At 42.3% G+C, this 12,770-nt stretch overlaps 2 protein-coding genes across 3 annotated transcripts in view; one reads left to right on the plus strand and one right to left on the minus strand.

Annotated features, from left to right (window-relative positions):
* Positions 1–217: 217 nt before the first annotated feature.
* VPS26C (VPS26 endosomal protein sorting factor C) lies at positions 218–11,057 on the minus strand. The gene is made up of 8 exons (XM_083438736.1): positions 10,906–11,057; positions 6,667–6,810; positions 6,037–6,186; positions 4,062–4,142; positions 3,001–3,075; positions 1,602–1,752; positions 1,081–1,233; positions 218–472 (listed from the first exon to the last, which is right to left on the minus strand). The coding sequence occupies exons 1-8, from the start codon at positions 10,960–10,962 to the stop codon at positions 390–392; spliced, it is 894 nt and encodes a 297-aa protein (XP_083294862.1). The 5' UTR covers positions 10,963–11,057; the 3' UTR covers positions 218–389.
* A 206-nt stretch (positions 11,058–11,263) lies between these two features.
* Positions 11,264–12,770, plus strand: part of DYRK1A (dual specificity tyrosine phosphorylation regulated kinase 1A) — a 111,457-nt gene continuing 109,950 nt past the window's right edge. The window contains exon 1 of one of the 2 annotated variants that reach the window (XM_083438688.1): positions 11,264–11,600. The gene's annotated coding sequence lies outside the window, so the exon portion shown is untranslated. Of the gene's footprint in view, positions 11,601–12,169; positions 12,325–12,770 lie in introns of those variants that run through there. The other variant, XM_083438689.1, reaches the window with a different exon arrangement.

Genomic DNA, 12,770 nt, shown 5'->3' on the forward strand with positions numbered 1-12,770 from the left:
CAAAACTCCTTCGTGTTGTGATCTCTTGCTAGCAGAACCAATACAAACAAGGATCAAGCAGCTGAAGGGGTAGTTCAGCTAGAGAGTGGTCTTGTATGTGATACAGTTTCACCATAAGCAGAGGCAGCTCTTCAACATCTGATAAACACTTGACTCCACAGCAGAATCGGGGCAAAATTCAGCTGGTCCATGTTGGGCAACAACCTCGAGAGAGCACTTTTATAGCTGCAAGTGTACAGAACACCTAAATTTCATTCTTCTATCGCCTTAGGATTTGAGAATACACGGCAGCAATCACATTGCTTGGTTTTCGCAGTGCCAACGCACTGGATTCCCGACTGATAGGAGGCTTCTGGGCCCAATGGTATTCCTGAAACTGTTCTAATTAATCAGAGCCTGCAGAGCTTCAGTGGAAAGTTCTCCGTGATGAGGTGATCGTCATGCAAGAGGACGACGACATTAACTTCAAATTCTAGAGGAACAAACGACACAATCTTGGAAATAGCATTGTCACCCAGGCCCCTGTAATCTTAGTAGTACATTTGTAGCTTGCAAAATGGTTTGAAATAATGATTAGGTAGAGACTGGATTAGCATCTCATTAGATACAAGTAGATCAGTACATCCTTGGGTGCCAAGTAATACCTCAAAAATTCAGCTCCAACTGGATTCCTTGAAAGGCAGCATAAAAATATCCAAGCATTTCTAGGTACTGAGTATGTCTCTATCCTAATCAAAACAACAGGAACTTTTCAGGGAGTTCCAGACAGCCAGCACTGAAAAATCAAGTCAAACTATTGCTTTAACTTAACTAGGGAAGAAATATGCTGGCAGCAAGTTGCCTTGCTAGATTCTTGACCTCAGAAAATAAGCTGATGACTACCAATATAATATGTGCCAATTCCAGGTAATTTTTTATGGTGATATCCAACCTTAGTCACTCAGAATAGACCTACACTAAAACCACTGGGACTACCTGCTCCTAAAATTAATTTTTGTAAGTTGCCGATAGACCTGTATCTATATAATGCAACCAGTAAATAAAGAATAATAGGAATAAGTCAAACTATCTATTCCTTACCAACTTTGAAGTTTGTGGTTTCCAAGGTGGGGCAGGTGAAGAGTCTGGGGAATACCATGTAGATTGGAATAGGAAGATTTCTGCAGACATCTCCATCAGCAATCTGAATATTCTGAATCTCAGTAGCATCTCTGGCATAACCTTCAGCACAGCCTTTGCAAAAGTGGCATTAAAAGGAAAGCAAACTTTGCTAAATAACATATTACCATGCTTGCTGCTTCAAGTACTAGAACATTTCTACAGTTGGCCAGGGATGGAGTGCTTCCAATTAAGAACCAAAGTCCTACAAATTCAGAGATTTGAATACACATGTAAATTGTTGTTTGCACACCCATGTTATGACCTACGCAGATGTGCACTACAAGTACTTTGGGAATTTTCCAACATGTGGCGTGACCAGCTTTCAATTATTCTAGGGCCATTTCAATTTAATGGCTAAGTTGGAAACACTTTGTCGTGCTTTTAAAACGTAAAACCAAACTCTCTGGAATATTTATAGACAGACATGTATAAAGACGTACCACAGGTTTCCACTCGTACCAACTGGAGTTCAATACTCTTAACCGCAGCATCTGAGTTGACCACCACAAGCTCCCCTGTGAGGGGCTGTGTTATGATGCAGTTTGTAGAGTTGAGATGGCCTCTTATGAGAAACTTTGGGAGCAATGCCCTCTAAATGCAAAGTGAAGTTAAAGGAGAAGGTAGGTAATCTAATCAAGAATTGCCATTTCCCCCGTTCTGTTCTGTGATTTCCCTTTGTATTAAACTAAGCCTGCAAGCAGGATCTGTGTCGGTTTCCAAAAACTCTGTACAACACTTTAGGTACATTACAAATAAGAAATAACCTGGAAATATTCTCTAGGTCACTCTAAGTCTGTTACAAAGGAAGGTAGACTTGCCCAGCCAAATCTGTATGATTGCCTTTTAATCCAAGTTCATACTAGAAGTCTCCTAATTTAGCAAAACAAGGATTAAAATCCTAAATCACACCACACAATACTGCTTTTTCCTGTGACCAGTGTCCATCAAACACAGACAATACTGAAAGAAAAAATTCTGTTTCCATTGAAACTTAAGTTTATTAAAGCTAGTGTTTCATTCCATACAATTATTGTTTTGTTGCCTCTGTTTTAACTATTTATTTGTGCTTTTATGTTGCCTTTTTTATCTTGTGAACTACCCTGATCTCTTTTGATGAAGGACAGAATACAAATCCAATAAATAAAAATGAATACAAGCAACCAAGAAATTAAAAGGATCCTCGATATAAGGACTGCCTTTAATAACTGCTCTACGAGATTGTTACCATCTAAACTGAAAACCCTTTATATGTTGTAGTTTAAGCTCTTATCTGAAAAGGGGGAAAGCATGATGGCAGAAGATGGGAATGGAGTACTTGTGCTGAAAGAAAGGTATTTTAGGGAAAAGCACAGAACCATTGAACATTTTAAAACCCTTGACCGATCAAATTTGCTTTGTCGTGAAGGACAGGAACTGGATTATGTAGCCACCAAGCATATGCTCTTGATCATAACCCCACATACAAATACACTGCATCTAAAAATAATAAACCAAACCCTGTTCTAGGAAAAACACATTTTAAATGGCGATTTCTCCACAGGCTGTTACATCTCATCTGGGCAAATGGTCATTAGATGATAAACCACAGTAAGAACTGGGATTGCAATGCTGGTTTGCACAGACTGTTGTGCAATGGTTTACCCAGGCCAGGTGTGATGGCCAGCTATGGATTGCCACTAGACTGGAGAAGGAAAAAACCAGAGTGGGAGCGGGGGGCGGACAGGAACACACACAAACAGGGCTCCTTGGTATCTATGCATGGTTTGACACTGCATCTAAACAACCAAATTTTCAGTAAGCACACTAGCACTGTATCCCTTACAGGAATATGGGTCTTACCTCTTTCACGTTCTGTAGAGTTTCAGGAGTAATAGTAAAGTCCACTGGGCTTGGGGTTGGTTTACCTTTCTGAGGCTGCAACAGAATGAAAAGAAGGGTCAAAGTGGTAAGTCTACTATTTGTCAATTTATGATGCCCGAGGCGTTATATTTACAGTGGTACCTCAGTTCTCGAACTTAATCCATTCTGGGAGACCGTTTGACTCCCGAAACCATTTGAAAACCAAGGCGCGGCTTCTGATTGGCTGCAGGAGCATCCTGCACTCAAGCAGAAGCAGCGTTGGACTTTCGGCTTCTGAAAAACGATCGCAAACAGGAACACTTCCAGGTTTGCGGCGTTTGGGAGCCAATCTGTTTGACAACTAAGATGTTTGAGAACCAAGGTATTTTCCAAGTCACGTATTACAAAAACAATAATGGATGACTATAGGAAAGGTCGTTCTTGCTTGGTGGAAAATGTGCCAGCAATCCCAACTGGCCATCTGTGGGGCAGTCCTTTGATACATGCTCTCATCAGCCTAGAGGGAAGAGGTCTCCTTCCCATAATCTCTAGTGGCTATGAAGAAAAGTCTCATTATAGTAACGGGGCATTCTAGGATAGTGTTTACCTCAGGCATAGAAACAAGATGCAGTTTCAGTACAGAATTAAAAGGAGAGTGGAACATAAACGATAATGACATGGTGTGCACACAGTAAGCCAAACCTTTGCTACTGATTATGGCTAAGGAGGAAAAACCTAAACCATGATCCTAGGTCTGGACAACACTCAGAATGCACTAAAAATACCAGGAAGAGCAAAGCAGGTGCAAGTTCCTCTCCAGGAGCCAGGATGGTCATGTGACTCCAATAAGCCATAGTTTGGCTCACTGTGATGTGTGAACCAAGTCATGATCTAACTGTTCTGTAACAGATCAAAACCCCTGCCTTCTTGGAATGAGAGAATTCGCACGACGTCTTCTGTCATTTCCCCCAACTTCAGGTCCACATTCTTCCTGTTATAAATCCCCATTGATTCCTTACATAACTGCCAATTCACCAGTGCATGTTTTGGCAAGTACTTACTGGCGAATGGACAATAAATTCACAAGTCTTAGTCAAATCCTTAGCCAGGAGAGAGCGCCGCATGTCACATCGAAGGGTGTACTATGCAAAGGAAAAACAGTCATTTATTCCATCTGGGAAGAGGAAAAAGAATGCAACCTACTAACAAGTTATTTTGTTGATTAGTAATTTGAGAGGCACGTCTTTCTGATGATTAATCTAGGTTTATATAACCCCCCCCCCCATATCTGAAAAATGGACTTCACATTTGTTCCAACTCACCATTAGACTTTTATGCACAACCTGTGTTGAAAACAGTTTATATCTTCTGCAAAATTATCTTGTCACAGGAAGTGCTGCAATACCCACTTATAGTGGTACCTTGGTTCTCGAACATAATCCGTTCCGGAAGACAGTTTAACTTCCGAAACACTGGAAAACCGTGGCTGCAAGTTCAATTGGAAAAATGGAAAAACACGCAGCAGAAGCTGTTTGACTTCCGAGGCACGTTCGGAAATGGAAGCAATTATGTACTTCCAGGTTTTTGGTGTTCGAAAACCGAAACATTTGGCTTCTGAGACGCTCGAAAACCGAGGTACCACTGTACTACAATGCAGCTCTAGTTGTGGTCCCTACCAGCTCTACAGTTCTGTGATTCTATGGTTCATCTCAAAAAGAATTCCATGGTGAGCAAGTTCATTTACGTCATCAAAACCCTACAGTAAAGGAATAAGGCAAGTTCTAAGAATAAATATCTGAACTGCTTGTAGTTTGAGGGAAAGCATTTCTGCAGAGAGCACTCTTAATTACCAATGGTAATTTTTTTAATCACAGGGCCCTTGCTGTTTATTTTGCTTCATTTTTAACAACTATAACAGGGGAAGTGTTCCAAATTTAAACACCTATATATATCATTAATTTTAATGGGAGAGTTAAATTCATAAAGTACGACTTATTAAGTGCTTAACTTTATACTTTTTAAGCATTTAATGTATTTGTGCGGGGGGGGGGGAGTGTTTCAATTAAAGATCAACTGGAAACACATCTAAATGTTGTTTTTGTTTTTTACAAGTGACAGACTAAATTTTAAAAAAATAATAACTATCTTAACAACTGTTAAACTATATTTTCTTATATCTTTGGACCAAGCTACATGAACTCTCATGCCTGTGCAGTAATGATAAAGCCAGTTTATTCAAAATAACAAATAAAATGTTCTGCAAGCGCGAGGAACAAAAAACTCTTCACAAGCTAGATATCTTATTGGCCCCCCTACACAAGGAAAAAGAGTGAGTAGCCCTACAGAGGCCTCCATTGAAGCTCCTGCTGACCTCAGTGAAATTGCTCCCTTTGCTCCAGTTTAATAAAAATGGCTTAAGCATCAGTGACTGTATCAGTTCTCAGTTAAAACTTTGTATGAAGTAACTCAGCATATGCATTGGCACAGCTTCTGTCATGTTGTTGCTGCTCACAGCAGATGTTCTATCTGGAAGAAGCCTGAGCCAAAACTAGGTAAGAGGAAATTCATTAAATAAGAAAGACAGCTGGCACAAAGAGAGAAGTTTGGAAACATCGTGCAGATGTATAGAAGCATCACCCATGTGATGTAAGTGGAAATGAAAAGGTGAATCTACAGAAGAGCACTCTAGCAATCTTGTACTAGGTACTCTCCTTTAATGTGTTCTCTCTATTACAGACATTTTTTTATCTGAAAAGAAGCAGATTAAACTATCAGGAAAACAAATTAGATTTATGGAGTCTGCTTTGCAATATGTAGCAGAGGAGAAACTTTGGCCAAGGAGCTCATGCCATCTGTTCCTGAGGAGCCAAAATTAAGACAACTCTTCTTTTTAACATATGTATCATAATTCTTGTGTGTTTCAGTATTTTAAACTGGCTTAGCATAAAAATACAATTGCAAATAAGAAATATTAATAGCTATGGTTGCACATTCCCACAAGTAACTTATGCCTGCCAAACTGAAAGCCTCTCTTACCTGGATGTTGACAAAAACTCCATGGTAGGTTTCATAGAGAACTTTGTTCCCCTTCACTTGCAGTGGAAACTCAAAAGGAATTTCTGTTTTACCACTGGGCAGTTTTCCAGGTTTTACCATTTCTACAGTACTGTTAATAAGCTGAATAGGCTGCAAAAGGGGAGGAAAGAAAGAAAATGAAACATGGAAAGTGTGGTTAAGAATTTAAGTGGCCCATCATCAGTTTTATTATTTAACTGTTGATTTTCGAAATGTATAAAAAAAATCTTATTTACAGAAAAAGGAAAGCTAAAAAGCCATATATCGCTGTGTAGTTTAACCCTTCACCAGTTCCAATGCAGGTATCAGCCCCTCAGGATACCTCAAAATGCATGACTACTGCAGGCATATAGACAGAACAATGATATGGCTTATTGAATGTAAGCTTTTCAGAGAGCTCCAAGCTCAAAATTCACTATTAGAAACTGAAGAAGTTGCTTATCTCTCTGCACAGACGGTGACTATGAAAGCCAAGCTAAGTTTTGGGGTATTTTAACACTCCATATTTTGGTGATGATCCAACCATGACCTTTGATACTCCAGCTTCACAAAAATAAAGAAGAGTTTTAGGAAAACTTTTCATATTTGTACCTTAACGGAATTGCAGAAGGCTTCAAACACACCAACACTTTTGGCACTCAGCTGCAGGTTGACAGATCCTTCCATTGTTAAGGAGATGCCCTGGTGCTGGACTGCATCCTTACTTGTTATGACCACCACTCCAGTGAGAACTTCCTAAGTGGGTGGAAATGGGGAGGAGAGAGAAAAATCAAGAACCACCCACCCACTGCTCGTTATCTTTTTTATGTTTCAATGGCAATGTGCTGTCATTATCAAAAAGCATGATGAACGGAAGGGGGTGACATGGGGGAAGAGTACATAATTTGTCTGGAACTCTTCTGTCCTAGCTCCAACTATTATGTGACACCGCTAAATAGCAGTGATTTGGATTTTCAAGAAGAAGAAAAATTTAACTGGAAGATTTTCTAGAAATTTTTCTTCTGCAACTTGGAGCAATTTGCACTGGTAAGTTTTCTGATGCTCTAGAGCAGGGGTAGTCAACCTTTTTATACCTACCGCCCACTAATGCATCTTTCTTGATGGTAAAATTTCCTTACCGCCTACCAGTGCTCGATGGAAGGAGGATTCAGCTTGTGCTGCAGAATCAGGTTGACAAGCCCTGCTCTAGAGTGATCTAACTTAGCCTATTTAATTTACTTGTATTTAGTAAACAGAACCAAAAACTTTGAAACTGTCGAGTTTGCCTAATGCAGTGTTTGCAGTTGATACCCATTCGTTGTTACTGAGCATATGAAATGGAAAACTCACATCACTGCTATACCATTAACAGAGTCATTGACAAATGCAGCTCCACTCCATTCAGGAGCTTTTTCCTGTGTGCCACTTTGCTGCAACACACTTTGGAATTCTCCAAAATGAAAGAGGTTATAAATGAAACATGACTAGCTCTGGTTTGTGTCACAGTAGTGGCAGATGACTTCCTAAGGAAAGCAAGCCCATGTATTAGTGAGATTACGATTCATAATTAAAGAGATGAGTTTGTAACATCTTTAGCTGAGCTTAGGGATTCCCAGTAAAAAAATTTATAAAGCATTTTGACAATGGCACCGAGTAAACAAAACAGTTATTTTTGACATTCTGTTCCCAGATCGCTCATCTAAAAGGAGCTCTAAAACATAACTTCTCTAGGAAGTGTGTTGCATCTCATCCTCTCCTCAGGATCACTTGCTGACTGTGTGTGCAGTGTGAGAAACAGATATGAAAGCTAGGATCTAAAAGGCACGTTAAACCTAGATTATGGGCGCAACAACGGAATGTCCAGGTGTGCTTCTTTATAACAAGAATTCAAAGCTGAAAATGAATGAACTGTAGCTAAAATATTATGTTCATTTTTCACATGGTCTAGTCCTTCCCCTGCCCACACCCCTGATATTCTTAAGAGGGTCACTTCTCCAGTCTTCAGAGAGTAGCTGAAAGTGGGGAGGCAGAAAAAGGTCCTCCTTTCCTTCCACTCTGCAGTTTTAATCTGAAATCTTAAGCACAGTGTTTGAGACTCCCTGTGTTCTAGGGAATTTCATTCCTGTGAGCAGTTTCTGAGCTCTGGTCACAGAAACTTCACAGGGCTTGAGGAAGTGCAAGTTGCAACAGCTAAATGGGGACTTTCTGAGCACAGGCACTAAACTTCTGAACATCAGAAACCAAAGAAGAAGAGAAGGCCCTTTATGGACCGAATACATTTCCAGAGGCCTCTGTCAGAAACAAAATCATGGAGGAGATAAACCATGCTCTGAAGCAAAATCTTTGGACTCTATTAATTTAATTATAATAATAATTGGATCCCATGTACTTAAGTCTCTCCAATTCCACTTTTGAACCAAACAAGTCTCAACCTCTAGAATTTCCGCACATACCCTGCCACTCTAAGCACATTGCTATCACTCCATTATGATGATTAATGGTTTGTTTCCCTTACAGATAGGGATAGAGAAAATGTAAAAATATTGAAAAAGCCTGCTCTTTCACTTGTTTTCACCAACTGCACCACCAGTTAAAATGCTCTTATAATACACAATTGTCTCTGTTCAGCCATGCAGACTTGTCCTCTGTTTTGTTACATGTACAGTACAGCAACCCATTTCTTAGAATCAATTCAATTTTTTATTTGGGCCACTCTAGGTTGAATAGGCCCTATCCAATGACTACAACCATAGCAAAGGAAAACTTTTTATCTATTGCAGTTTATCAGCGGATGAACCAGTAAAACCATGCCCAGACGGTTATATTCAAAATGTAGGTTTGAGTCACATGAAAAGATAAACACCCCTACCAACACTATAGCTATAATAATAATAATAATAATAATAATAATAATAATAATACACAGGAGTCGGAGGTTGGAGACAGGACAACAGACATGCTATCTTCTCATCAGGTTAGTATTCTATACAGTGCTTTTTTCTAGAAAAATATGTGTCAGTACTGTGTACCCTTGAGTACCCCTGATTAAAAAGCACTTATTTTATAGCAGATTTCCCTTCCTCCAGACATGCTAGCATTCTAACTATAGATCAGGGATGCATAATCTGTGACCCTCTCTAAGGGTCATGCCAGTTGGAGTTGATAGTCCAACAACATCTCCATCCCTGATCTCTGGCCTTAAATTTTGCAATAGTCTCCATTTCTTTGAGAATGGGAAATTGCTTTATTTTGATCTTCATGCCACCACATCTCAACACAGGCTAGGTTAAGGACAAAGCACATACAGAGATACTGTCTTATGCCCAGTGAGTACTGCCTACAGTACACTAAGCAGCGGCCACAGGATTTTTATTCCTTGTAGATAATTCCTGGGCCCTGGTCTGCCATCTGGGGCTGTTGGGAGTTCAGCGGCGCAGCTGCAGGGCTCTATGTTCTCTCCTCTGCTTGTACGGAGAGGACCCTCCTCTCCTCTCCATCACTTGTGTGAACCAGGCAGAGGGCCTTCTTGGTAGTAGCGTCTGCCCTGTGGAAAGCTCTCCCATCATATGTCAAAGAGATAAACAACTATCTGACGTTTAGAAGACATCTGAAGGCAGTCCTGTTTAGGGAAGTTTTTAATGACTGAGGTTTTAATGTATTTTTAATATTTGTTGGAAGCCGCCCAGGGTGGCTGGGGAAACCCAGCCAGATGGGCGGGGTATAAATTATTATTATTATTGTCAGGGGTTCAGGAGCAGAGGCACAGGATAAGGAGGAAATGGAGAGTGAAGGGGAGGAGTCCGAAGGAAATGTCAGCGATGACAGCGATCCGAGGTCTCTGAGTCTTTCCAGTGAATCGGACGATTCACAGAAAGGAGCTCCCATGGTCAGGGCAAGGGGAGTGCCCAGGGGAACACTTCGGGAAGAAGGGGGCAGAGGGGACTCAGAGAGTAGCAGTTGGAAATCCGGGCCCACGTCCCCCCCAGAGTGCAGTAGGGGGGAGGAGTCCCAGGGATCGGGATCAGGTGGTGCGCTGCCAGCGGGAGAACATGAGGCAGGATTGACCACACCTCCGTCGGGGAGTGAGGAAACGGTCATCAGGAAAGTTAAACGCACGCGCGCGCCAAGTTCAAATGTACAGGAGGGAGGCACAGTTGGCAGCCCGGGAAGAGAGCCAGGTCCTAAAGCCCGCCGAAGGGAGCGGGAGGAGTCAGGGGGGTCATCGTCAGCCTCAGAAGAATCCAGGGAGACAGGGGCCCCGGAGGGCAGCAGGACCCAGAGGAGAAAGAAGAGGTGGAGTAAAGCTAGAGTCTTAAACTGGTGTACAGGGGGCGGAGACTCAGATGGAGCTTCGCCGGTCTAAAGCCTAGACGTAGAGCTGGAGCGCTGCGGACTGGAAATGGATACTGTACTTCAATAAAGACTTTTGTACATAAATACCAGCCAGCGTTGGTCCTTTGTGAGCTGGGACCAGGAGCCAGCCCTGACAATTATTATTATTATTATTATTATGCCCTCAATTGGAGCGAGGGCGAGAATGGCTGGCCCCCTTCTTCTGCTGCCTGGGGAACGAAGCCAGGCTCGCCGAATACTCATCCCAGCTGGCCCCCTTGCAATCCTACGAAGGCTAAGGGCGGAAACAAGCCCGGCTGAGGGAAGCCCGGCGTGCAGCGGGATCCCTAAGAGGAATCCAATTCAAGTCCAATGGGAGTTACCGGCAAGGAAGGGGGCACAGAATTGCAGCCTTCCTCTCCCCCAGGGGAAAAAAAACATATTAATGGGGGCGGAGGACGAGCAACGTAGACCCTGCCGTCTCCTTCCGCTCCAACGCCGCTGCCAAAGGCTACTCACCCCACAATGGTACAGCTTGTTCGCCCGCTTGATCTTGATATCCAGCGCGGTGCCCATGGCGACCCCTCCCCGGTCCCCGGATCACGTGACTCCGCCTCCCTGAGCTGCGACTTTGACCACGTGACTCCGCCCCCGTTCTTTTTCTGGGCGGGAGGAGGGAAGAGTTGAGTCCTCATTTCCGCTTTTCGATTCGCTCCCACTTCCGCCCCTCCCTCTTTCGCTCGGGGGGGCTGTAACGGTCATATCCGGCCCAGTAACGTTACACCTTAAGGCGCCGTTTATTTTTAAAACTGGACGCGCCGCTTACGTCATTGCAATGGCCGCTCCTCCGAGTCCCCGCCCTTTCTTTCCTCGTCTGCTGCCTAGCAACAGTGCAAGGCGGGAGGGGGGGGGCGCTGCGCGTCTCCGTTCCTATTTCTATTTCAGCGTAACTAAAAACCGGGGAATTGCGGGCAAAAGATCAGGCAGGGTGAAAACGGGAAAGAAATTGGGCACCGAAAGCCAGCTTTGGAAACGAACTACATTTCCCAGGCTGCAGTTCCAGAGAGAGAGAGATTAAATATCGTTATATCACGCAAGACGCCTAAATGACGTCCATGCCTCACTGTATGCCGGGAGATGTTTAAAAAAGAAAAAAAGAAAAGTGGGATTGTATCAGGGCTTTTACTCCGGCCTTGCAACGCCATTAAGCCCCAGTAAGCATTATATGATAGGGGCTTCAACCATATGCACCTTGACCCGGGAAGAAGCCCCCTTTAAAAAAGAGCTATTTAGAGTGCGCTTAGGCAGAAATCGGATGAGGAAAATCTCTTTCATTGTCGTCTATGCAAAAATATGTCGAAATGGATGACTTCATGGGGCTTGTTATTAGGGCTATGTACACATTAGCGGCTTAAAACGCAGTGATGTCTTTCTTCCCAAACTGTGTTTCAAGTCCCGTCAGCACGTTCGTGAACTAGAGATTGGGCTTCGGCGATGTAGTCACCCAATGTGCACAATCTATGGCAGGCATGTCCAAAGTCCGTTTCGGGGGCCTAATTTGGCTCCCGTGGTAGTATATGTCCTGAGTTAAATCCTTTAAAAAGCTCAGCAACTGCAACTGTGGGGTAAAAAAAAGCTCGACAACTTCAATCCTAAAAAAAGCTCGACAAATTTGGTCGGTCCTCACGCATGTTCACTTCAGCAAATCTGGCCCTCTTTGAAAAAAAGTTTGGGCACCCCTGGTCTATGGTTTCCCTGCCCATTCAATCCCTTCCAACCTTATTTGTGAAGCTGTCATCTGCGCATGTGTTTTCATCTGCACATGCACTATTGGTGTCTTGTGCACAACTCAACTACAACGTGAATGTTTTCCTTTCGGATTGAAGCTGGTTTCACAGCAGTATTTCTCAAGAAACTACAGAAAAGTCTGCATTGTGGGTAATGTCATGTGTACACAGATTGAAAAGAAAGCACACTGGAGCCAGATGAAATAGTTACTCCCTTATAGGTCACAGCATTTGAGGCTTTTTAGTTCAGAGAAGAAGCAAAAAAAAATTAAAAAGTGACATGATGTGTATAAAAGTATGAATGTCATGGAAAAAGTGGATAGAGAAAAGTTTTTATACTCTCATAAAACTAGAACTTGGGGACATCCAATTAAGATGTTGGAGGATACAAGACAGATATAAAAAAGTACTTCTCACACAGCAAATTGTTAAACTGGAATTTGCTCAGGAGGCAGTGATATCCACCAACCTAGGTGGACTCTACACACATATAAAAAACGTTCTGAAAATGCTTTTTTAAAAAGTGTTTTTAAAAATATATTGAATTTTCCATAAGGCCCACCTAGTGTCATATTGCATATTGCACTTAAAACACAC

This window comes from Podarcis tiliguerta (genome assembly GCF_965153285.1).
Source record: "Podarcis tiliguerta genome assembly, chromosome: 4".
Taxonomy (NCBI): Eukaryota; Metazoa; Chordata; class Lepidosauria; order Squamata; family Lacertidae; genus Podarcis; species Podarcis tiliguerta.

Bases quoted from the DNA above. Each gene is read 5' to 3' on its own strand.
- VPS26C (XM_083438736.1), bottom strand. From the start codon at position 10,962: ATGGGCACCGCGCTGGATATCAAGATCAAGCGGGCGAACAAGCTGTAC. The intron at 4,143-6,036 runs GTAAGAGAGGCT...TCCTTTGCATAG, and splicing joins GAGTTTTTGTCAACATCCAG to TACACCCTTCGATGTGACAT. The intron at 1,753-3,000 runs GTAAGACCCATA...CTTTGCATTTAG, and splicing joins CTCTACAGAACGTGAAAGAG to AGGGCATTGCTCCCAAAGTT.